Source organism: Mizuhopecten yessoensis, unplaced genomic scaffold (genome assembly GCF_002113885.1).
Source record: "Mizuhopecten yessoensis strain PY_sf001 unplaced genomic scaffold, ASM211388v2 scaffold8427, whole genome shotgun sequence".
NCBI classification, from domain to species: Eukaryota; Metazoa; Mollusca; class Bivalvia; order Pectinida; family Pectinidae; genus Mizuhopecten; species Mizuhopecten yessoensis.
In genome coordinates this window covers 200,576-227,127 of record NW_018407542.1, presented here as the reverse complement: position 1 = coordinate 227,127, position 26,552 = coordinate 200,576, and the positions used below count along the sequence as shown (strand labels likewise).

General features: G+C 35.9%; 3 protein-coding genes and 1 long non-coding RNA gene across 4 annotated transcripts; 2 read left to right on the top strand and 2 right to left on the bottom strand.

Annotated features, from left to right (window-relative positions):
• Positions 1-1,031: 1,031 nt before the first annotated feature.
• Positions 1,032-8,466, bottom strand: LOC110455942 (isoaspartyl peptidase/L-asparaginase-like). The gene is made up of 7 exons (XM_021506411.1): positions 8,264-8,466; positions 7,555-7,785; positions 7,272-7,414; positions 5,785-5,945; positions 4,374-4,528; positions 2,666-2,776; positions 1,032-1,702 (listed from the first exon to the last, which is right to left on the bottom strand). Exons 2-7 carry the CDS (start codon positions 7,745-7,747, stop codon positions 1,497-1,499), a joined length of 969 nt encoding a protein of 322 aa, XP_021362086.1. The 5' UTR covers positions 7,748-7,785; positions 8,264-8,466; the 3' UTR covers positions 1,032-1,496.
• Positions 8,467-9,507: 1,041 nt separating this feature from the next.
• On the top strand, positions 9,508-12,374 carry LOC110455946. Its single transcript, XM_021506414.1, has 2 exons — positions 9,508-9,650; positions 11,415-12,374. Exons 1-2 carry the CDS (start codon positions 9,602-9,604, stop codon positions 12,155-12,157), a joined length of 792 nt encoding a protein of 263 aa, XP_021362089.1. The 5' UTR covers positions 9,508-9,601; the 3' UTR covers positions 12,158-12,374.
• A 1,396-nt stretch (positions 12,375-13,770) lies between these two features.
• Positions 13,771-21,425, bottom strand: LOC110455941. The gene is made up of 2 exons (XM_021506410.1): positions 21,167-21,425; positions 13,771-16,100 (listed from the first exon to the last, which is right to left on the bottom strand). Exons 1-2 carry the CDS (start codon positions 21,399-21,401, stop codon positions 16,009-16,011), a joined length of 327 nt encoding a protein of 108 aa, XP_021362085.1. The 5' UTR covers positions 21,402-21,425; the 3' UTR covers positions 13,771-16,008.
• A 78-nt stretch (positions 21,426-21,503) lies between these two features.
• Positions 21,504-24,729, top strand: LOC110455945. The gene is made up of 3 exons (XR_002463527.1): positions 21,504-21,554; positions 21,775-22,162; positions 24,649-24,729. It is a non-coding gene; the product is annotated as an uncharacterized LOC110455945 (long non-coding RNA).
• The last annotated feature ends 1,823 nt before the right edge of the window (positions 24,730-26,552 follow it).

The following is a 26,552-nucleotide window of genomic DNA, read 5'->3' as shown; positions in this document are numbered from 1 at the left end:
ATAGGGGTGCCACAATACGGCTAACTAAGATAAGTCACCGCTCCATCCACCAATATTACAATATGTGTTACCAAATTAAGAATAAGAAGAAACAAACAGTGTGTATCTAGAACTCATAAACGCATATGCACATGCATAACTGACTAGAAGATCCTATTTCCATGTCAGTAAGGTCAGGTGTACGGATAAACTGTTGTTACTGGCATGCTATTATATATATAACCAATTCTCCAGTTCCCACGTCAGTAAGGTCAGGTAATATGATCAACTGTAGTTACTGGCATGCTGTTATATATATAATCAATTCTCCAGAGCCCACGTCAGTAAGGTCAGGTATACTGATAAACTTTTGTTACTGGCATGCTGTTATATAACCAATTCTCCAGATCCCACAACAGTAAGGTCAGGTATACTGATAAACTTTTGTTACTGGCATGCTGTTATATATATATAACCAATTCTCAAGATCCCACATCAGTAAAGTCTGGTTTATATAGACACATATCTGAGGAAATAATTGTCCCCAAGACTAGATGATCCTGTTTCCATGTCAGTAAGGTCAGGTGTAATGATAAACTGTTGTTACTGGCATTCTGTTATATATATAACCAATTCTGCAGATCCCACATCAGTAAGGTCAGGTATACTGATAAACTTTTGTTACTGGCATGCTGTTATATATATAACCAATTCTCAAGATCCCACATCAGTAAAGTCTGGTTTATATAGACACATATCTGAGGAAATAATTGTCCCCAAGTCAGTAAATCTGTATTACAAGAACAAATATGAATGACCCACTTTCCTTGTATTTTATATCCATGTATCAAACAAGATTAGAACAATTATGATCTGTAATTGAAACCCAATCTCTCCATTTTCATTTACATATAAGGACATACACTGATTTCTTTATCAGATTTTTCAGATCGGTACTTCTTTGTTGTCAAAAGTTAATGATGAAACAAAATTCATCACATTTTATCATCATTGTGTCTAGATATCTTTATTTATTGATAGTTTTAATTTTATTTTTTTTAAATATTGTAACTTTTTAACATCATGAAACAATAATATAGCAATGACTGGCTTATTATCAGAAATAGTTTATCAGGTTATCCATATGCATTATTTTTGCGTGTTGATACAATTAATATGGTCGGTGAGTAGAGTGAAGCCTTGCTAGTCAAGGTTTACAGTTCTTCTAGGAACATTCATTAAGTAAGGCATAAGTTTGGAAAATGAGGTTCTATGGTGCATTTCTATAAGTTTGTTTATTGTACATAATATATATCATTTAAAGAGAACCTGAGGTTTTTTGTTCACATTAATATCTTTTTAACCAAAAATGTGATCACATAATAAATTGTACAATTCTTGAACCTGTTTGTTCCTTGTGTTGATGTACCAACATACCATGTTAATCCTAATATCCTTCACCCATGGCCGAGTCCTGGATAAGAATAAAAGAAACCTGTCTGGACCAGACGACCTATTTATTGCACACACTCGTTAAAGTCGTCGCCAGGATTGAGACCGTAGTGAAGGACACCATCTTTTATCCAGGCCCAGGCCATCCTTTCTGTCGTGAAATGCTTTCCGATGTTGCCGCAGTTATTTAGTACAACCACACCTCCTGACCCCTGAACTCTCTTAAACATAAAGGTCAAGGCCGTCTCTGAAGCTGTCTGTGGATCCATTCCTGATAGAAAATTGACCTCATCATTAAACACCGATTATTACCAAGTCTCACTTCCACAAGAAATATATTTCACAATTTATTTATCAAAATGCTTTGGTCCATATTGGAAATCAATTGAAAGAAATAAGTATGATGAATTATTTCATTATATTATCTTTAAAAATAATGTATGTGTATTGATAGATTTCAGATAGCTGTAGGATATTTCCATAAAGCTTGATCTAATATGGTTTGATAGAGTTCAGTATCAGTAACAGAGACATGTTAAAAGTAGTACATGTTGTCAAAATGTTGATAACATGGTCACCGAATTGTCTCTGAAAGTCCAACCATCAATTTTAGACAAAAAACTTGCTGGATTGGAGATAAATAGGCAAAACCGCACATATGTGTTGATCTGAGTATTCGGATCGCATGAGTTTGTGGTGGCGGAGGGAATATATCACGAGTGCGATACTTCTCACCCCTGCACATAGTGGCCAAAAGTGGTCAAATTGTTTATAATTGTCACCAATCCCCCCTTAAAATTATAATCACATGTTTGCAGTTTGATAGTATGAAAATTAAGACCCAAATGATAGGTTGAATAAAAATTATTTTTCCCCAAAAATCCCAATCAATATTTTGTAGCTGGTATACTGGGGAGTGAGAAAGTTTTCTGACAGTTACCAGCTGTATTTATGTTATACATCTTGGTCAAATCCCAATATTATTTTGTCTGCAAATCCTGTCAAAAAGCCATATTTGGTTTATACATGGATGTATGTCATTATATATTATCAGACTTTTTCATGCCCAATGGTGTAGGATAGGAAATTGCACCCTCAGGATTTTCAAATTTGGCAAAACCCTCGGCTTCAACTGTCTGCTACTGAAATGGCTCGGAAGCTGTAAAACTATCATATCATCTTCAGCTTTGTTTTACACCCGAAAGCTTAAGTTGATCAATCCAGTGACACTCACCTCCCTCCATCAAATGGGTAATATGCTTAGCCAGACAGACTTTGGCTATGGACTCGCCATGGCCGGTGGTAGACACCCCTCCACCAGCATTGTCAGCATAACCACCGGCACCTGTAACAAAGTAAACAGTAACAAAGTAAGGTACTGTGGCTATGGGTGATATGTTTTTAGAATGAGTAGTCCCTGAAGTATAACACGTAACAGACCCACTGTTTATACAAAATTGCTTCCCCTTCACCCAAGGATGGCTTCATACCAAATTTGGACAAAATCCTGTAATTCCTACAGAAGAAGAAGTATTTTGAAGAATTTTCTATGTTTCCCCTATTGGGCTCTGATCCTCAGCCCCCAGTGGGGGCCACACTCACTATTTATACAAAATTGAGTCCCTTTTGCCCAAGGAAACTCCAGACCAAATTAGAATAAAATCCTTTAATCCCTATGTTAGAAGAAGATTTTGAAGGTCTTCCCTATATCTCCCCTATTCTGTCCCGCACCTCTGCCCCAAGGAGGGCCACACCCACCGTTTACACAAAATTGAGTCCCCTTGGCCCAAGGATGCTCCAGACTAAATAAGGATAAAATCCCTTAATCCCTACAGTAGAAGAAGGATTTTAAAAGTTTTACCTCTATTTCCCCTATTGGGGCCCCGCCCTGAGGAGGGCCATACCCTCTGTTTATACAAAATTGAGTCCCCTTGGCCTAAGAATGCTCCAGACCAAATTTAGTAAAAATCTACTTGGCCTTAGTGTAGGAGTAGTAGCGTTTTAAAGGAAAAGTTGACGGACGACAGACGCTGCGGTATGGGCATAAGCTCACCATGGTCCATGGTTCTTCGGACCAGCCGTGAGCTAATAAAAAACTGCACTTAAACTGGCATACCTCGTGTTCATGATTAAAGAGACTTCATTTTATTTGCCATTCAACAATCTGTGTCTATACACAATAATAGCAAGCTTTAAGGATCAAGGTATTAGAGGAAACCAATGTATAAAAGGGAATATGTGAAATATGATGATTATTATAACATAGAGCAGAAAGAATGGCATATACTCGTAGACAGATGCCGCTCATTGTTTACAATTGATGACCATTTCTTATTTATAAGTTATAGGTGTCCCTTGGCAGGGAATTTTCTCATGAACATTAAACTCTATATAACAAATATGAATGGGGTGAATAATTTTCTAGCTCCCTGCCTAGGGTGGAAGAGTTTTAGAATACTTCTCCTCCTGTGTATTGATAGAGGGATATTCAGTTTATTTACCAATTAGATTTAGAGCATTTTTGGGCTAGGAGGATTTAATATTGTACAAATGGAGGGGGCAGAAGAGTAGGGCCAAGTAAGGAATTTATTTAAAGCTTTAAAACCATTTCTTTCCATATGTGAAAATTTGATCTAGATCATCCTTGGTCTGAATTGACTCAACTTAGCATGAAAGATGAGGCCAAATGGGAAAAGATGGGTCATAAATTGGAAATGATTGATATCCCCATCCGTTATGGATATTAATTCTTTTATGTCCCCATAGCTTCTGTATGTGTATTATTGTTTTTTGGATTGGAGTAGAACAGTTGGTCCACTCATATGCAAAATACAGGGAGAAATCTCTGGACACAACATCAGTATAAGAAAATGACTACATTACCTGTACCTTTGACGAGGGACAGGCTTTTACCCAACTAAACCTATATATTGTGTACACACCGATGATGGGACTGTCCCCAATCCTGCCGGGACGTTTGGCTGTGATACCACCAGTGGACGTCCCAAATGCAATGTTTCCCTGCGCATCTAACACCACTGCTCCGACTGTGTCGTGGCCCTGGACAACAGGGTCAGGCTCCTTCTGGACGTCACTCCTGTCATTAACAATGCATACACAATCCAAATTTGTACTTGAAAAATAGATAAATAATGCTGAAAGAGTAAATCCAATCTTTGTAGAATCAGCTGTAACAAGGGTTTAAAGAATTACACAGTATTTCAAATGTCACAACCTGTTTCTTAATCAAGGTATATAAATATCATCACTATTGCAGTCTTAAAGATATCTGTATCTGTAGCAGTACCCTATAGAATCTCTTTCAGTCTTTTATATGACAGGGATGTGTGCCTAGCAACTGTTCTTGCTGCTATAAAAAGTAGAGCAATCATATTCTGTGCATCCTGCACATGAAAAAGATACATTTTGCTTCTAACTTTGATGGCATAGAATATTCTAGCAAGCTTGATCCACTGTATATAGGGTTGATGCCGTGTTTTGGTGTCCCTCCCGCATCAACGTATTCCTTTAAATGCCTTTGGTTTGAAAACCAAAAGGCACAGGGTTATATTTTGCCAGTAGCATGCACGAATAAAGGGCTGTCAAATCAACGACCTTGACCTATATTCAAGGTCACAGGTGTCACATTTGTTAAAATCTTCAAATGACTTCTTTTAAATACTTAAATGCTTAAGGTGGTGATATTTTGCTAGTAATATGCTGGATCAAGATAAATGAATATATTTGGCCAGGTGCATGCTATAATAAAGAGCTATTTAGTTTGTTCAAAAGAATTACCTTGCCTGAATTTTAAGATCATAATTTTTTATTATGTCGAAATTTGTTAAATGGTTTTATTGACTTCTGATAATAAAAAAGGCTAGCTAAAGTTCATGATATTTTGCAATATAGGTTAATGGTGTAAATGTATACAAGGTTAATGGTGTAAATGTATACAAGGTTAATGGTGTAAATGTATACAATGGTGTAAATGTATACAATGTGTTTGAAGTGAATAAAAGGCTTTATCACCCATCTTAGTTCAGATCAATAACATATGTTCAAATCTTCGAACAAAGATTCACAAAGATACAAAAGGTGTAGAGCAATAAGATCTTCCAAGAAAGACCCCAAAAATGTATGTATCCCATCCAACAGGTTGAAAAATTCGAAATAAAATTCAAGGCCCCTGATCCTCTTGTTGGTAGAAAATATATCATGCTGAATTTGTAGTTTCAAGTTTGTTCTGTTTGTAATATTATTTTATTAAGAAGTGTTCGATAAAATGTACAACTTGTATATTCATCTTTTTGATATAATCTAGAAAGCAACACTACCCTGAGTTAATACTACCTTGCACCAAAGAGAGTTGTGACAGTAGTATGGTACTTCATCAGCTGTTCCCATTCTCTGCGCGCTGTTTCTGTCACCAGTTCTTCAGTTGGCAAGGTAACAGCACCAACTTCTTCTGCAAATTTATTAGCTCCTTTTCCTACGATCAGGGTGTGGTCAGTCTACAGGATATATAAGTTAGGAGTCAATAAAGCAAATATTGACAGAAGGGGATATCCTAAACCCAGACCAGAAATGTTACCAGGTGTATAGACAACTTCAGTCAAGAGACAGCACTTAATCCAAAGAAAGGCATCTTCAACCAAAGGGACATTTAACTTCAACCCAGAAGACACACATTCGACCATGTACAGACAGTATAAGCCCAGAATTTAAGACAATCTCTACCAAGTTAAGGTAACAGCACGCAGCCAAGGAAGACTATGTCGACCAAGAACAGATAACTCTAAATCAAACAGACCGAGGTCCATCAAGTATAGATAACTCCAACCAAATACAGACTATTATACCAGATGTGGACTTGAAACAAGGTGAACTATGATGGCCATATTTCTTAATGCCTTAAACAATAAAAATGATACTTGGTAAGGGCAATTGCAGGAACATTTGTAAAACATCTCATTAAAATTAATCTGATGAACGCTAAACTGTCTCGTCCAGCTGGAGAAAAGGTTGCCACATCTGATAGTAAACGTATTCGAAAATAGCACATGTTCAGGGCCAGAACCGGATCATTTTCAGTGATGTGTGGCCTCGTTGTCCTCTGCAGCTCTATAAAGCAAATGCAGAGGAAATTTTGTGCAAATAATCATCGGATGACCCATTTATTTTTGATTTAGATATCCTTTTCAGTCCTTGATTGCCTGAAACTTTTTCTAGCTAATGTCAATTTCTATCAGGCCTACTTTGACAAAATTTATAACAATGGGCCTGTGTATATTGCCTGTTGATTTATCACATATCTATAACTTCAAAGTGGGTCAAGGTCAAATTTATTCAATAATTTAAAGGCTTTACCCATTTAACCGCTGTGACATTCTAAAATGGGTCAAGGTAATGCTACTGGGGAAATATCATAACACTGAGCCTCTTGATTATTCTGTGACTCATGTGACCTTACTAGTAAATGTGGTGAGTGTGAAGATCATTCAATTGAAAAAAAACTTGAAAGCCCTTCAATACACAATGCCATGGTTTTAATGAAGAAGAAGTCATTCAAAGTGTTCTTCGGTCCATGTGACCTTGAAACAGCGTTAAGATAATCAATATAACCCTTTCTCACATATTTCTATGCTTACCAGATATCAAAACTCCAAACAACTTCCTTCCAAAGAGACAACCTCAGTCCAGAATTGACCTAGTCTTCAACCAAGGACAGGCTAGTTTAACCAAGTAAGGATTTTTTAACTGGACCATGTTACCTTGACCTTGAAATCGGATGCCATCATTTATGTATAGACTTATCCAGGTGTGAAATGAACTCTCACTTTTTCCATGACTGCCCTGGCCAGAGATATGGGGTTTTTGATGTTCTGGACACATCCCACCGCTCCAGACCTCAGGTCTCTCCCATCCATAATGACCGCATCCATCTCTACTTCACCGTCTGCATTCAGCACTGATCCAACCCCTAGTGATAACATTCATAAAGATTTAGAATATAAACAAGAAATATTGAAATAAGTTTTAAAAATTATTTTTTTTGCAAAATCATGAACAGTTGTACAAGATAAACAGTGGTGTAAACTAGTCATTTGATATTTATAATACCGGCATCAAAGACTGGGTTGTCCTCCATGCTCCTGACGGCAGCCTCTACAGCATCAACAGCTGATCCTCCGGCTTTGAGGAGCCTGTATCCTGCTCCTGCGGCCAGTCGTACCCCCTGGACACTGCCCTCAGCCAGGGAGTCGGGAATGGCCCACGCCCCACCATGCACTACAATCACTGGCTTTATAGACATTATGAGGTGTGTTGGTTCTAACAGTATAGTTGGCAGTTCTATAAATAGAAAATAATAGGTTTACACTTTTTCCAAGAACACATTCTAATTGTCAAATGATTGATTTTATTTCCCTCTGTATAAACCCTTGTGACAGTAGGTTAAACTGTTTCAGGTCTTCTGACCACCTACCAGTACAGGTATATAGCAAGATTATAGTCTGTATAAATGTATTCAGTATTGAGAGGATGTCACCATACAACAAAGTCATTATGGACATCTGAAAATCATTGGAACCATCTTTAATAATTCTGCTTATTATAAAAAGGTCCTGTTGCTAAAAGAGAAATTAGACATACATGAAATCTAGATATCAGTTGGGACTAGTATTAGACATCTATACAAAATCATGTATCAGAGCATTCTAATATGTAGGATACAACCAGACCATGAGGAGATCTAATGCTATACATGTACACAATGCTGATCCATGGTAGGTGTGTTATCAGGTACCTACCGTCACAGTAACTTAATTACCTGTGAACTACTGTAGAAAATGTCAGTCATGTACTCCTCTCCGGTGCCTCTTTATCTGAAGTAGGTCAGCAGAATCCAGTCAAAATCTGCACTATCAGCAGGTCTGTTGTCTACCAGTGTGGCATGGTACTAGTATGGAGAAGCATTGTTAACAGGGGAGGGGGAAGGGTGTGTGTGTGTGTGTGTGTGTGCGTGAGTGTGTGTGTGTGTGTTAAAAAGGAATTATATACAGTTCATATTTTCATTATGATATTATGATGATGTACATGAACCCCACACCCCACTCCATTGTAAAGTGTACCTCCAAAATTCACTTTTTTAAATCAATTTACTTTAGTAAGATGTTCTAGATATGTTAATACATGCAGTCAAAATTCTATCTGGATAAGAGAAGGAATTAGGGTAGGACAAGGGGGTGAATTCACAATGGCCACCAATTGTTTACAATGTCCACTCCCTTGTTCTGACCTAAATAATCCTGACCCAGACCTGATGTTTAGCATTCAACAAAAAACTACAAATTGAAGTGAATTAAAAACAATGTTATCTATATATATATATATATATATATATTGCATAACAATGTTATCTGTACATATTTAGATTTTCGCATCTGCAGTAGCATCATTGACCTATCTACTGAATTAAGCTACAGATAAAATGCCTCAAGTTTTAGATTCAATTTATACCAAAAAGAGAGGCTGCTTAATACCCCGGGTAAATTCAAATCTGGTAAGAACAAATGCATTACATTTACTTTTAACTGATAATTTAAACAAGTGAACTCCATAATAAATACACCACTTTGTTAGCTTCATAAGGCCTCCAATTCTGACCTTGCTTGATGGAGATGGTTCAGGGTTCAAGGTTATTGTATAATCATGTTTTACTATCGTCAAACTTCTTTTTCATGAAAGAAGTTTTATTTGATTTGAATTCCACTAAATCACTTTCAATTAAATTTCATCCATAATTTTAATACTTTGAAAGTTTTATCAATAAAACTGTAATTTTCTTTGAAGCTAATTACTATATACCAATTAAACCACTTAAACCACATACATTGTGACTGACTTTGAATTTTGCCAAACAGTGACACTGTCTGACACAGGGATGCCCTTCATATCTATGACATGTACATTATGTATTGTTATAAAAACCTCCTGATCAGCTTTTCACTTGGTGATTTTACATTGAACAATGTACCCTTGACATCACACAACGGCAGCCCTGTGATCAGGAAGATAACAACACTGGCTACTACAAATAAACTTCAATGTATACACTGTCCCAGTGTCTAGGCAGGATCATCAATACGGCCTGGACTTGTGGAGAGCCATGATTCCTATAACTTGTTTTCTGGTTGCCTTGTCTCTTGCTGTTGCAAGTAAGTATAACATGTACAAACCTTGTACATGCTGATCCAAGCTGAAACATTAAACTTACCATTTACAGATCTCCTTTCCAACTCTTTATTCATATAGGTGTACAAGAATGTGCATACTTCCTATATAAATGAAGTCTGAATATAATTTATTACATACAATATTAGCCATACAAAAATATTTTACAAAAATCACAGGTCCTTGAATCAATGTACCAGTGTTTTTTTATCCAAATTGTGGAAATAAAGAAAGTCAAGTACTTGTAGATGAACATTTGGGGTATATTACAGATATATCTAAGTAAACGTGAAAAGACCAATTTGGTGTAATATCATGTCGCTGCTTAGAATATCGTACCCTGTTGTTTCTATTATCATGTGTTAAATGTAAACCTATTGTTTCTATTGTCATGTGTTGATGTAATCGTAATGTTTCACATGTGTGGTTACATGTCTTGTGTTTTGTGACATAATCCCATTGTGTGTGGTCACGTGTCTTGTGTTTTGTGACATAATCCCATTGCGTGTGGTCACATGTCTTGTGTTTTGTGTCATAATCTCATTGTGTGTGGTTACATGTCTTGTGTTTTGTGACATAATCCCATAGTGTGTGGTCACATGTCTTGTTGTTTGACATAATCCCATTGTGTGTGGTCATGTCTTGGGTTTTGTGACATAATCCCATTGTGTGTGTACACATGACTTGTGTTTTGTGACATAATCCCATTGAGTGGGGTCACATGTCTTGTAGTTTGTGACATAATCCCATTGTGTGTGTATACATGTCTTGTTTTTTGTGACATAATCCCATTGTGTGTGTACACATGACTTGTGTTTTGTGACATAATCCCATTGAGTGGGGTCGCATGTCTTGTATTTTGTGACATAATCCCATTGTGTGTGTACACATGACTTGTGTTTTGTGACATAATCCCATTGAGTGGGGTCACATGTCTTGTAGTTTGTGACATAATCCCATTGTGTGTGTACACATGACTTGTGTTTTGTGACATAATCCCATTGAGTGGGGTCACATGTCTTGTAGTTTGTGACATAATCCCATTGTGTGTGTACACATGTCTTGAGTTTTGTGACATAATCCCATAGTGTGTGGTCACATGTCTTGTGGTTTGACATAATCCCATTGTGTGTGGTCACGTGTCTTGTGTTTTGTGACATAATCCCATTGAGTGGGGTCACATGTCTTGTAGTTTGTGACATAATCCCATTGTGTGTGTATACATGTCTTGTTTTTTGTGACATAATCCCATAGTGTGTGGTCACATGTCTTGTGGTTTGACATAATCCCATTGTGTGTGGTCACGTGTCTTGTGTTTTGTGACATAATCCCATAGTGTGTGGTCACATGTCTTGTGGTTTGACATAATCCCATTGTGTGTGGTCACGTGTCTTGTGTTTTGTGACATAATCCCATTGGGTGTGGTCACATGTCTTGTGTTTTGTGATATAATCCCATTGTGTGTGGTCACATGTCTTGTGTTTTGTGACATAATCCCATTTTGTGTGGTCACATGTCTTGTATGACAGAATCCCCTTGTGTGTGGTCACATGTCTTGTATCCTATATTCTGTCAGTCAATGGAATAGTAATTACAACATAAAGGTATATTGAAGTGATTGTTAGCACTATCATTGATACCTGCATGATCTGTTTGTCATTGTTTCCTCACCATCCACACAAACCAGTACAATATTCTGTCACCCTCCGATGTTTTAGTTCATTTCTACTTGTATTTGTTCCTTTCAGGTGCTTGGCCTGAATGGCCTGCTGAGTCTAGTTACACAGGCCTGTCCTATGGGCCGACACCATTCTGGTGTAAGCCAAATGGCTTGGCATGTCTAAAAGGAAGGACATTTGCTGACAATCCCCGAGGTCAGAACGTCACAGTTGATCTCAGTACAACTAAATCAGTACAGAAAATCAACCACGAGTACTGCAACCTCACCAACTATGGAGGCCCTAGTACACAGGTCCCTTGTGTAGAATACTGGCAGGCAGATGGACGGGTATTCATTGCTTCTGACAACTTCTGTTGCCAAGGTTATGGATCGCCTGGATTATTTCCCTTGAAAGTACCGCAGACAAACTGGATGACCCAACAGATGAAACTAAATTCTCAACTTGGACACTACAAGGGTGCGTTTTACGATGGTAAAGTTTACAATTACACAATGACATTGAACCCTGGACCTCCTCCATCCTCCAAGGTCAAACAGCCGTCCCCACCTCATGGAGGCGGGATCCACTTCTGGTATTACGCATCATTCCCAGATAAGAAGCCGGTCGCCCAAGGAGAGGGGTGTGTTGTTGATGTAAGCCAGGCCTCTAGGTGCGTTAGTAATGCTCCAGTCTACCTTTTCACCGAGTATCATGTGTTCTCTGCCACAACGTTCAGTAACTACACAGAGTTTGAACTTCCAGCTCAATGTAAAGACAGTCGGAAAACTGACTGTTACAATAGGGGTGGAGGGCCACCTCCATTGTTCTAAAACCATTACAGTTGTTTAAACTCGCCAAAACCTCAAGACTTATGATTTGACTATGTTGTTTGATGTCTACTAATTTATATGAACTAAATAACATATTTTAATTCAATATAATCCCTGTGTGTATTCATGATTATTTATAAGAAGAAACCCTACATGTTGTTATTTCCAATATTGTCCAAACAAATATAGTCTTATTTTGATTATTTATTTTCATTAAAAGAACTTTATGTTTACCGGTAAGATGTTATTTGGTTTTATTTTTTTACTGAAATAGGGTTAATAGGACGTTAAACACAAACAAAACCAAAACAGGAGCAAAATGATCCTTGGGCATTGCTATGGAAATTTTCATCACCCACTTTTAAACATAAATGACCAGTTTGAGCTACATGTATCAGCAAAACCTTAAAAGCAAGAGGCCCTGTATCGCTCACCTGAATATTTAAGCAGTCATAGCAAAATATTCTCATTAAATATTATATTGCACTAAAAATATCTGTTGAAACTACCAGCAAAACATTATTATAAGATGTCATTTTCCTTCTCAAATTGGTTAGCTCTATTCCAAAAAGCTACCAGCCAAATCTAATGAATCCATTTCTTTTAGTTCTTAAGAACAAATCCTTTAAAATGTTGTTGACCTCTGTGACCTCTAAAGTAGGTTGAGGTCATTTTCATTCGCAAACTTTGGTGAGCTCTATCCCAGGAAGTCACTAGCCAAATATTAAAAATGTATGCCTTTTAATTCTTCATCAGAAGTAGTTTGAACCGTTTGACATATTTGAACGCTGTGACCTTGGAAGTGAGTCAAGGTCATTTTCATTCGCAAACTTTGTTTGGCTCTTTCCCAGGAAGCCACCTGCCAGATATAAAGATTCTATACCTTTCAGTTCTTCAGAAGAAGTCGTTTGAAGTGTTTGGCAAATTTGACCCCTGTGATCTTGAAAGAAGGTCAAGGTCATTTTCATCCTCAAAATTTGTTGGGCTCTATCCCAGGAAGCCATCAATCAAATATAAAGATTCTATACCGTTCATTTCTTCAGAAGAGGGCATTTGAAATATTTGACCCCTGTGACCTTGAAAGTAGGTCAAACTAATTTTCATTCTCAAACTTTGTTGGGCTCTATCCCAGGAAGCCACCAGCCAAATATATAGATTCTATGCCTTTCAGTTCTTCAGAAGAAGTCGTTTGTAGTGTTTGACACATTTGACCACTGTGACCTTGAAAGTAGGTCAAGGTCATTTTCATTCTCAAACTTTGTTGAGCTTCATCCCAGGAATCCATCAGCCAAATATGAAGATTATATACCTTTTAATTCTTCAGAGGTCGTTTGAAGTTTTTGACATATTTGACTCCTGTGACCTTGAAAGTAGGTCAAGGTCATTTTAGTTCTCAAACGTTGTCGGCTACTACCAACAAAGCTTTCAGCCAAATATCATGACTCTAGGACTGTCCATTCTTCAGAAGAAGTTGTTTAAAGGAAAAGTTGACGGACAACGGACAGACGCCGGACGCCGCACCATGACATAAGCTCACTTGCCCTTCGGGCAGGTGAGCTAAAAATCACAAACACACTGCAGAGACATAGTTCAAAAATTATATAAATGCTTCATTGGTCGAGATCCTCTCATATACCTTTTGGTCCATGTACCTCATTTACAAATATTTACCACACAGTGGTATTGCAAATCTATATCCCATCAAATTCTGATGACTTTCATATCAGCTACGAATGCCATGGCCCATTATGAAGACACCATAATTGTAACATTGGATACAACTGACCCACCCTTACAGATGGCTGTTCTATTCATTAAACAAGCTGACATGATACATAGTTTTTTTTAACAAAATATTGAATTGTGATAAATTCTACTTAATTTGCTATAAGACGAAATATATTTTTTAAATGTTTAATACATGCATAAGTATTATGCTGTATTCAGTTGGCATTCATAGTCAAATGACAAATTCAACATGAAGTGAATTTAAGATTGGCGGATATTTATATTTGTAGACTTTGGCTAACATCCCTTTGAGCTGACCAAATAACTAGCTTTATGGATCAACCCTTACAAAACAGATTAAACAATATTGGACCTAATGTGTTACTATCTAGTGTCCTGTTTGTTAAAGTGTGGAGGTACAATGTATACTATTGTAGGTTTGGCAAATAAATATGATAACTGACCAAAATTAAACTAACCCAGTAACTTAAGAAGTAAAACAAATTCAAACTAAGGAAGAATTCATTTTATTATGTGTATAATAAAAATTAAAAGATTCTCAAACATTTATCATATCTAAATAAATTAATAATACATCTGCACATTTGAGTTTATAATGCGACTAAATTATGTCCCTTTCATCCTTCTAAAGTGCTCTGAAAGGAATGAAATAAATTACACATTTTGAACTAGAACTGTAAGCCAAAGGCTAACTAATACCCCCTGCTTCCATATAAACCAGAACTGTAAGCCAAAGGCTAACTAATACCCCCTACTAACTTAGGCAAAATATTCCAAAGCGATCCATAGTCCCCACCGGTAACATATAATTTATTTACTGAGCTGTACACTTATTTAAGTATAAAGGTCACAGTGACATACTTCCTGTACTCCCTTCCCATCTCAAAATATACCTCCTAATCTTGTTGGCCCAGATGAACCAGTTTTGCTGAAATCGTCCAAGTAGTTTAGGAAGAGTTGTCCGGACAAAGAATTTTCAACAAAGGCCCATAACTCTGTAAAAAGGGTCAGAATTGACTAGATGCACGATGTTGGGGTTAGTTACCATATCTGTAAACTTTCATTGAAATCGGCCCAGTAGTTTAGGAGGTGGACAAAGGTCTTTTCAAAGGAGTTTTTTTCAACAAAGGGCCATAACTCCTTGTAAAAGGGTCTAAATAAAAAAAAACTTCTTGGATACACAACATCAGGGGGTAGTTACCATATCTGTAAACTTTCTATGAAATCAGCCCAGTAGTTTAGGAGACGTTTACAGGACAAGGATTTTTCAACAAGCTGATTCCAGTATACCCCCCAAACCTCATTGCGAGAGGTATATTATATATAAAAAAAATAAAATCCTTTTCAGACTTTTTCAGGAGCATTAGCTCACCTAAACTCTCGGTTTTATAAAAGATATGTAGACACAAAAAACACATGGAAACAACAGCAATATAGAGCATCCATGTTGTATGACTTATTCTGGAAAATGAGCATAATACCTCGGTATATTGAGGATGTGAATTTAAATTTATCGTTAATAGTGTAGAAAACACTAGATTGTGTCAATTGGGAGTTATTAATGACAAAGTTTTAGCATCAAGATTGTTTGACATTAATTTGGTACCTAAAATCTGTAGACAAGAAAATATCTGTCAAAGTTTACCTCTAGACACGATTCCGACACATCTTAAATAATATTACATGACTTGCTATTGATAGATTATAACACATACAATCATTGACTTCCTTATCTAATTGGTCATCCGTAATACAACATTGATCCAAGTTCACACAGTTCTGTTATTTTTGAGTTTTCACATTTAGACAAATCCTTGTCCTGACTGCCAGTTTTATGTTGTGACATGTACCAGCGATTAGTGCTGCCTGGTATTACAAGAGCTATCAGTGAGACTCTTCCTCCTCCATAACAGCTGGACAAACCTTACCACCTAGGATGTACTGACTTTTTACAGAAAGTCATGTCCAGCACATACAAATCTGTATCCAGAAATCACTGTCATTCTGTTGATAAAAAATCAATCTTGAAGCACCTCCTAGTTTAAGTTTCTGATGGATCAAAGACATCAGATGGAACAAGAGAAAGAGATCCTATCATATGTTCACGACAATATTTTCTGTTTCTTTTCCACAGGTCCATTTAATGAAGCATCTCCACTCCCATCTTCTTCATCTTCCTCATCTTCTTCCTCATCTGGAAATTAACATATTTACATAAGGATTGTACAGCATTTTTCATGTTCATGCAGGTATGAACGCAAATCAATTACATACATATTCATGGCATGAAAATTAAACAAGAGTCCGGGAGGGACTGTATAGCTCACCTGAATATTTAAGCAATCATTGGCAAATGTTGTCAATAAAAGTAATTTTGCAAATATGTTTACATATTGAGTCTCCTTGGCTTAAGAATGTTCCAGACTAAATGACTGAGATGAGATCACTTTATCCATACTGAAGAAGAAATTGAAATTTTCTCTGGTTACCTCTATTAAACCCCATCCTGTCTCACTTTGGGATGTTAAAAGTAGGTCAAGGTTATTTATTGAAGGAAACTTTATAGCACTCAATCCCATGTACCTACTGGCCAAATATCATGATCCTAAGTCTTCCAGTTCTTAAGAAGAAGTTGTTCAAAGAAAGTTGACATACATGAACAGACGACACACCATGCACCATAAACTCAAAGTTAGACAAAGGCATTTCATGCCAGGTGAGCTAAACATTCTGTATACCTTATATATATTTAAATATCATTTTACATCAATGAAAAAAAAAACATAGAAATATATTTAAAAAAAATATATTCAGAGATCGATTCTCAGAGCATGAACATCGTTTTTTTCCAGATTTCTTGGGTGCGCAAAATATTCGAGTAGAAGCTTTTTTCCCGTTATTCAGCCTCAAAAAGTACCTGCGCAAATTACACAGGTGCGCAAATTACATGGGGTTTTACGGTAATCCTTATATTTTCATTTAAAATTTTGCTGTTATTATTTATCTATATACAGGTATTCACTTATATTTTCGCTTTCAAAGTGTTTGTATCGTAAGTGCAAACAAGATTCCTGGAACAACCTAATGTCAACAAAATGTTTGCTTCTTATGATTGTCACACATTATTTGAGGCAGGAGGAGAAGATTCAAAAGGATACTGATCCAATTGTGTTCATAGCCCTATAAAGACAATTTCTTCTAGAAAAAAATTAAGAAGAAAAGTTCTTACATGTAATACAGTAATAAAGAAATGTGTATTGTAAAACATTCTCTTGTTTAATAATTAGTACTTGACGTTACAACGGTTCTGCCAAAAGTGTAAATATTGTGCATTAATTATTGTAATTTATATTTACATGTAAATAAGGCATCTACTTTCGCTTTCAGTTACGACTACTGTGCAGTATACTCGTGTTACCGGTTTCTGCGCACTTAGGAAGCAACTGCAATTTCGTACTCATATCGGGAGAAAATAGTTGAAATTAAGAATGACTGTCATAAACATGTATGCAATCTACTAATGGAAACAAAAAACTAGCAACATAAAACTGTATTTCAAAAAAATCAGAACAAACAATTTTTTACATTTCTTCCATTGGAAGTAGCCGTCATATGTTTCTGTGTGTCTATTTTGATTTAGTGTTCAAAGAAAGATAACTCGAATACACTAAAAAGAAATTTTCTACAGTGACCTGCAAGAACAAAAGCTTCGTTTGGAATAAAAATAATAATCTTTGATCGTCAAATTAATTATGAAAACAATTTTCTTAAAATTTCACATTTTTCATTGATTATATTTTCAATGTCAACTTGAACAAATTCATGTAATTTTATAAATTTATTTATTTTATTTATTTAGTTATAATATAGAACCTGTCTTTTTTTCTATTCTGTAGTCTTATATCGGTTTTGGTTGATGGTAAGTTATTTCTCATTTGGGTCCTCCTTAGAAGCGTCTTCAAGCGTCTTCAAGTGACAACAAGCGTCGCCAGACAAAATCTTTAAAAATACTGAATAAAGTAAGCGACATCAGAAGATATGTTGTTAATATGACTATAATACACCTTTATACCAAATTTCAGTTGGATATTTGAACAAGAGGCCCTATGGGCCTGCATCGCTCACCTGGTATTAATCTCACAATTGTAACCTTAAAAGAGGGCTAAAATAAAGCTACAGGCAGAATGTCAACGTCTTGACTTAAAGTTTAAAGCAATTCAGAAAAAATGGGCAAAGGTCATTCATTTGAACAAACTTGATAGCCCTTCATCCCAGCATGTTACTGGCCGACTATTATCACCCTAGGTCTCTCGGTTATTCAGAAGAAGCCGTTTAAAGGTTTAAAACATATTTGACCCCATAGACCTTGAACATAAATCAAGGTCATTTATTCCAACAAACTTGGTAGCCCTTCATCCAAGCATGTTACTGGCCAAATATCATCACTCTAGGCCTCTCGGTTATTCAGAAGAAGCCGTTTAAAGGTTTAAAACATATTTGACCCCATAGACCTTGAACATAAATCAAGGTCATTTATTTGAACAAACTTGGTAGCCCTTCATCCAAGCATGTTACTGGCCAAATATCATCACCCTAGGCCTCTCGGTTATTCAGAAGAAGTCGTTTAAAGGTTTTAAACAAATTTGACCCCAGTGACCTTGAACATAAATCAAGGTCATTTACTTGAACAAACTTGGTAGCCCGTCATCCCAGCATGTTACTGGCCAAATATCATCACCCTAGGCCTTTTGGTTATTCAGAAGAAGTCGTTTAAAGGTTTTAAACAAATTTGACCCCAGTGACCTTGAACATAAATCAAGGTCATTTACTTGAACAAACTTGGTAGCCCTTCATCCAAGCATGTTACTGGCCAAATATCATCACCCTAGGCCTTTTGGTTATTCAGAAGAAGTCGTTTAAAGGTTTTAAACATATTTGACCCCTGTGACCTTAAATATAAATTCAAGGTCAGTTAATTGGACATACTTGGTAGCCCTTCATTTCAGCATGGTACTGGCCAACTATCATCACCCTAGGCCACTTGGATATTCAGAAGAAGTCGTTTAAAGGTTTTTAACATATTTAACCCCTATGACCTTGAACATAAATCAAGGTCATTTATTTGAACAAACTTGGTAGCCCTATATTTCAGCATGGTACTGGCCAACTATCATCACCCTAGGCCTCTTGGTTATTCAGAAGAAGTTGTTTAAAGGTTTTAAACATATTTGACCCCAGTGACCTTGAATATAAATCAAGGTCATTTATTCGAACAAACTTGGTAGCCCTTCATCCCAGCATGTTACTGGCCAACTATCATTACCCTAGGTCTCTCGGTTATTCAGAAGAGGTCGTTAAAAGGTTTTTAACATATTTGACCCCAGTGACCTTGAATATAAACCAAGGTCATTTATTTGAACAAAATTGGTAGCCCTTCATTTCAGCATGGTACTGGCCATCTCTCATCACACTAGGCCTCTTGGTTATTCAGAAGAAGTTGTTTAAAGGTTTTAAACATATTTGACCCCTGTGACCTTAAATATAAATTAAAGGTCACTTAATTGGACAAACTTGGTAGCCCTTCATTTCAGCATGGTACTGGCCAACTATTATCACCCTAGGCCACTTGGATATTCAGAAGAAGTCGTTTAAAGGTTTTAAACATATTTGACCCCAGTGACCTTGAATATAAACCAAGGTCATTTATTTGAACAAAATTGGTAGCCCTTCATTTCAGCATGGTACTGGCCATCTCTCATCACACTAGGCCTCTTGGTTATTCAGAAGAAGTTGTTTAAAGATTTTAACATATTTGACCCCTGTGACCTTGAAAAATGGTTGAAGGTCATATATTTGAACAAACTTGGTAGCCCTTCATCCCAGCATGCTTCTGGCAAAATATCATTACCCTAGCCCTTTTGGTTACTGAGAAGAAGTTGTTTAAAGTAAAAAGTTGACGCCGGACGGACGCCAGACACTGCACCATGCCATAAGCTCACTTGGCCTTCGGGCCAGGTGAGCTAAAAATTGACCGAGTTATTGTGAGGTAAGATATGTTGTTAATATGACTATAATACACCTTTATACCAAATTTCAGTTTGATATTTGAAAAATTGACCTATAAAGCAGGTCATGTAGTAACGAGATATAGCTTGATAAAATGGCTGCGCAGAAAAATATGAATAGACATTACTTAAAGGAATCACAACTAAATCAGCCAATTTAGCAAGACGTGTTTCATATGTTTGTAGTTCCTATCTAAAATAAGTTCCGGCTTATTACTGGGCCACTGAAGGAGTTTAATAAGGAACTGAAGACAGATTTTTAGGTAAATGAAATGTTCAGGTATTTAACTTTTGAAAATATATACTTTTGATATATTTCCATGTCTGTGTGCGGATTTGCACAGGGGCAAAATGTCTGGGGCGTTTCTGTTTTGGGTCACCGGTTTTGTAGCCTTTGCAAAGTATGTATTTATGAATCTAGTTGTCACTTGTTTTGAACTTCAAATATTAAAGTTATTATCTAAAATGTTTGGTAATAACATATAGTAAATGATTTAGTTGTGCGAGTCCTTAAGGGAAATAGCCATGTGCTCAATGAACCTGACCTCTCACACATTTTTTGTGTTTCCAGACACTTTTATTTAAAGACAGCCACTGTTATTGGGTCTTAGCACATTTTGTTCAGTATGTGAATATATAGATAACATGATAAAACTTAACAATTGGGTTAAATCTGGCTCTGTGCTAAGTTGGACTGACCCTAATACTCAGGTTTTTAATTAGGGTTGTGTTCAGTTTACTGAAATAATTGATCTGCATGTGTTTCAATAGTATTATAATGATCTATGTACTAGCTTTTAGCACCTGAATCTTCATAGAACAGAAATATAGTGTGCTGTCCTGCACAATTTTCACCACCCCTTCCCCTCCTTGTCAACTTCTTGACGCGGTGACACTCCAATATGCAACTAAACCTACCAAAAATGTCATTTCGTAGCATTTGCAAGGTATGTATTTATGAATCTTGACAGTTGTCACTGGTTTTGAACATCAAATATTTAAGTTATCATTTAAAATGTTCGGTAATAACATATAGTATATGATTTAGTTGTGAGTCATGAAGAATATATAGATCTAGATCCAGTTCGAAAAAGAAATGCCGATTGATATTTCAAAAACTTCTCACAGCACCTTACTAACATTTTGCACACGTAAGTCACATACCAATGGGCTTTATTCACAATAGCAAACCTACCTTCGGTTTCTCCAACATTAGCCTTTAGAGTTGTAGACCCACTGGAAGCCTTTTCTTCTTCAACTATGGTAGTTAAAAATGCATTTGATTCCTGCTGAACAGAACAGAGTACTTTGTGTAATGTAACAAAGTCTACACCGCCATTTGTGGCGGCACATGGCTTTACAAATTCAACTTGTTGGCCATTTCTAAGGCATAGTGTGAGTTTTACTTCGTTAGATGTTGACATTTCCATACTACACGTGTCCTAGACAGGATGTTAGCTACTTTTACTGCACATGCGTATAAATGAAATATAAATCCGAAACTGATTTGTGTCCTATCATTTGATTGGCTAATAGTTTTCCCGAACTTATTTGGATGTAAACACAGCAAAGCTGAGAGTACAGTAGGTAACAAAAGCTAACGTAGTTTGCCATAAAGTACTAATAATAGAAATGTAAATGAGAAGGAAAGGAACGCTTGAAATATGAAGATATATTTAGCTGCGTTCAAAATAAGTCTGCACATAAACGCATCCTGTGCTCTAATGCACTAGTCATAAATTAGTTGTATCTTAGTTCGAAAGTTTATTTTATTGATAAAATTATTTCTGTTATTCCTTTCAGCATCGTTACAGATGAGGAATCAAATCAAACAATGAGGAAAAAACACTAGATCGGCATTATCATCATTATTTTCTTTAATTTATGATGAGATGCCACACAATCATCATAATCGCATTAGTCCTGACACATGGTGTTCACACAAATTGTGTCCATGATGTAGTTCAGGCAGCAGATCCTGTAAAAGCCCAGGTTGTTTATCGGGAAAGTAAACCAGCTGACGATTTCATTCTTAGCAAATCAAAGAGGTCAACAAGTGTGAACTACTACCAGCCAATCAGATTGAAATTCTTCAGACTTGATTTTGATTTTGAACTGACCCAACAGGAAGGGACGAGAATCCAGAAAGCTCTCACAGATGCGATCACTTTCATAGAGGATACATTTTCTGGTACCTATGCATACTCCCATGTATATTGTTTATGTGTTATAATTAAATATGCATTTCCTTGTGAACAGTTAAACCTCCTAATGCTGAAGTAGCGATATCGATACGGACTATGAAAAACCTTTCAAGTAAAGGAGGTATTCAATAATAATAATAATAATAATAATTTGAGGTTCTTATATACTGCTTTATCACAACCTAGTTTGTAGGTCGTCTCAAAGCAGTTCACAAATTATTATGGCACACTTTTATGATTGAGTAGTAGTAACCAAAAAGCTTCATACATGTAATAACTTTTGATAATAATAATATAATAAATAATAGTTAGAGGTTCTTATATACCGCTTTATCACAACCTAGTTCGTAGGTCGTCTCAAAGCGGTTCTCAAATAATCCGTGGTTATAGGGTCTTTGCACCCAGCCAATATCTTTCTCAACTCCCTGGGGAGCATACAGCCGGAGCTGCCATTTCGGCACTAACAGCTAGCTAGCATTTAACAATTCTCGCACTTCCCAACCACGCACTCATTTACAGCTGAGTAGACTGGAACAAGCGGAGTAAAGTATCTTGCTCAAAGATACTTACACAGTGCTGGACCGTGACTCAAACCCACAACCCTTAGGTCACGAGCCCGGCGTACGCGTCCTACCACTAGACTACTGTGCCTCCCCCAAGATATCCATATACTTATATAAAAATAAGATGAATACTATTAATTTATGTCAACTAATGATTGCAGAGGTAAAACAGATATTCAGAATAATCAACAATGCTATTGGATCATATAACAACTTAAAGCTAAAGGATGTTTTCAAGATATACAAAGAAATAATTAAGCTGTCATTGGTCCTAAAATTACTTCAGGGTTTTACATAGAGAGTGACCGGTAGTGGCCGGTACATTCTACTCATCACGTTTAAAAGTAGTCTGTTAACTAAGTGGAAAGAGTAAATATCTATGTGACAATTGTAAATTGAAAGAAACTAATTACTATAGGGTTGTCACAATACGCCAAGAATGTATCACGATATATTGCAATACAGAATGAATATATTACAATACGTATCCCAATATATTGTCATAGGAAAGATATGCATGCTCTATTTTATAATAAGTTGTAGGCAGAATGTTATCAAACTTACTCGTATATAATATGGATCACATATAGATTTTAAGTTTTTTGTCAAACCAACCATCGATTACAAAATTTGAACCAATTCCCACCACTATTAAAAGCCTGTTTTATGCTTATTGGCATATCTGTTAGAATTTGTAGTAATTTGCAAAGTTAAAACACCAAGCAGAATGATCAAGATACAAAGAAATAAGCTTTTAAAAAAAATATTGCAATACAGCAATACTGGTATTTTATCTCTGTATTGTGGTACGATACTTTATACCAGTGTATTGCGATATTATACCTGTTTTCCGATATATTGTGACAGCCCTACTAATTATATATATAATTACACGCTTATATATAAATATGTGAATAATATAACATTACAAGACTTAAAGTTCGCTTGTTAAAAGCCCAAGAAGGCAGAAAGGCCATAGCAGTCAGTCTTTTACATTTGTTACATATATTTTATTCAATATTTTCCTTTGCAAGAACTTGCTTCTTTATTATCTACTACCTACTGTAAAAGCATAATATTTCGTTGGGGATTTTATTTCGTTATAAAACCACAAAATATAATCCAAACAAAATTTTAAGCACACAAAATATAAACTAAACGAAAATATGAAATAAACTATTAATTTAATTACAAATCCATGCTGTATTTTCATTTAGGCCCAAGTCATGATAAACGTGTGTTGAGGTAATCTTGAATATTTATGAAATGCATGCTCGTTTTCTTATCAGAATTGGTGTTATAACATGTCGGTAGACCTAATTATTTTCATTTTAGATAGCTGTTAATTAACTACCACACATGTTTGTTTAGACTAAATTGTATGACCATCGAGCGATAGTCGATCTATTGTTTTCCACCGACTCACTACAGGGGTGAAGCGAGGTGTGAAAAATTCACCTGGGGTGGACAGGTGATCACCTCTGGCGATGTAACTGTTACAGTTAGCCGGAAATATTGTCTTATTGAACTGTGTCGTGATGCCTGTCAAATTTAACTTCTTACTTACCATAAAAAATACGGAGTTTTAAAATATTGATTCCATGAAATATAATCCCAACGAATTTGTCCCCAAACAAAAACTGTATATTGTATATAATTATAATAGTCTGTAAGCAGTTTGTTTTCTTTATTAACAGAATACAGAATACAAAAATTGTTTCTGAAAAGACTGGATATGATTAAAAGTCCATCCACAACAAAATTTGCATGAGGTCATCACACATTTGTACCTTTGCATGTTGTTTGTTAGATGTATCAGTTTTGCTTCAGACATTTCTTTAAGTAGGATGAATGGCATATTCAATGTGAATTCTTCTTAATGAGTTCATTGTTCACCGTTATAATTTCAGTGGTAAGAGTTGATGGCCGTCTGCTACTCAAAAGGACAGGTTGTCAAAAGACATGGCATGAAGAACCGAATGCTGGAAAGTAAGGTGGCATTATTGGAATGAATCATAGTATTAGGTTATAAATCACTTACCCTTGCTTGACATAATTAACAAACATTTGTTTACAGGGGTTTTGGTTATCTGATGACCATACTGACATTTTCTGTAATACAAGCATATATCTCACAGACAAATTTAGAAAAATTCTACAACCCTGTCAAATATCGTCAGTACAAATGTAAATTTTGAAATTTCACTAGACTTGACAGAAAATCTTCTATCTCTGGTCACCTGCAGGCTAATTGAAACCTATACCTGTGTATGTACTGTATGTGCAAGTTGAGTAATTTAAATGATCATTTAACCCAAGTTACTGGTTTCTTCTGCTTGCATTGTGATATAATGACCAAAGCTGTCAACGTATAGGATCTCAATCAAGTTTCCACAAACTAGGGTATTCATGACACAAACTTGGGTATTCATGACACAAACTAGGGTATTCATGACACAAACTAGGGTATTCATGACACAAAATAGGGTGTTCATGGCACAAAATAGGGTATTCATGAAGCAAACTTTTCCAACAATCTAAAATAACATATTTTTCACAAATTCAGTTATATATGTATTCGATAAAAAAAGAAAAATTATACGTACTTTCACTGCCAATTCTTGATTTCTTACCTTTTGATATGACATTAGACAACATTACGATACTGGTATAGAAACTGATATAGACGACATTACGATACTGGTATAGAAACTGATATGGCATTAGATGATTTACGATACTGGTATAGAAACTGATATGGCATTAGACAACATTACGATACTGGTATAGAAACTGATATGGAATTAGACAACATTACGATACTGGTATAGAAATTAAACTGATATGGCATTAGACGACATTACGATACTGGTATAGAAACTGATATGGCATTAGACAACATTACGATACTGGTATAGAAACTGATATGACATTAGACGACATTATGATACTGGTATAGAAACTGATATGACATTAGACGATAATGGTATAGAAACTGATATGACATTAGACGATAATGGTATAGAAACTGATATGACATTAGACGATAATGGTATAGAAACTGATATGACATTAGACGATAATGGTATAGAAACTGATATGACATTAGACGATACTGCTATAGAAACTGATATGACATTAGACGACATTACGATACTGGAATAGAAACTGATATGACATAAGACGACATTACGATACTGGTATAGAAACTAATATGACATTAAACGACATTATGATACTGGTATAGAAACTGATATGACATTAGACGACATTCCGATACTGGTATAGAAACTGATATGACATTATACGATACTGGTATAGGAACTGATATGACATTAGACGACATTACGATACTGGGATAGAAACTGATATGGCATTAGACAATACTGGTATAGAAACTGATATGACATTAGACGAGACTGGTATAGAAACTGATATGACATTAGACGAGACTGGTATAGAAACTGATATGACATTAGACGAGACTGGTATAGAAACTGATATGACATTAAACGACATTTAGACAACATTACGATACTGGTATAGAAACTGATGTGGAATTAGACAACATTACGATACTGGTATAGAAACTGATGTGGAATTAGACAACATTACGATACTGGTATAGAAACTGATAAGACATTAGACGACATTACGATACTGGTATAGAAACTGATATGACATTAAACGACATTACGATATTGGTATAGAAACATATATGACATTAGACGACATTATGATACTGGTATAGAAACTGATATGACATTAGACGACATTACGATACTGGTATAGAAACTGATATGACATTAGACGA

What these genes read in the sequence shown, in the direction of transcription:
- LOC110455942 (XM_021506411.1), bottom strand. Translation starts at nt 7,747, where the DNA reads ATGTCTATAAAGCCAGTGATTGTAGTGCATGGTGGGGCGTGGGCCATT. An exon ending in CAACCCAGTCTTTGATGCCG is followed by an intron (nt 7,415 to 7,554) that starts GTATTATAAATA and finishes TGTTATCACTAG; the next exon opens with GGGTTGGATCAGTGCTGAAT. An exon ending in TACCCATTTGATGGAGGGAG is followed by an intron (nt 1,703 to 2,665) that starts GTGAGTGTCACT and finishes ATTTTCTATCAG; the next exon opens with GAATGGATCCACAGACAGCT.
- LOC110455946 (XM_021506414.1), top strand. Translation starts at nt 9,602, where the DNA reads ATGATTCCTATAACTTGTTTTCTGGTTGCCTTGTCTCTTGCTGTTGCA. An exon ending in CTTGTCTCTTGCTGTTGCAA is followed by an intron (nt 9,651 to 11,414) that starts GTAAGTATAACA and finishes TGTTCCTTTCAG; the next exon opens with GTGCTTGGCCTGAATGGCCT.
- LOC110455941 (XM_021506410.1), bottom strand. Translation starts at nt 21,401, where the DNA reads ATGGAAATGTCAACATCTAACGAAGTAAAACTCACACTATGCCTTAGA. An exon ending in TAATGTTGGAGAAACCGAAG is followed by an intron (nt 16,101 to 21,166) that starts GTAGGTTTGCTA and finishes GTTAATTTCCAG; the next exon opens with ATGAGGAAGAAGATGAGGAA.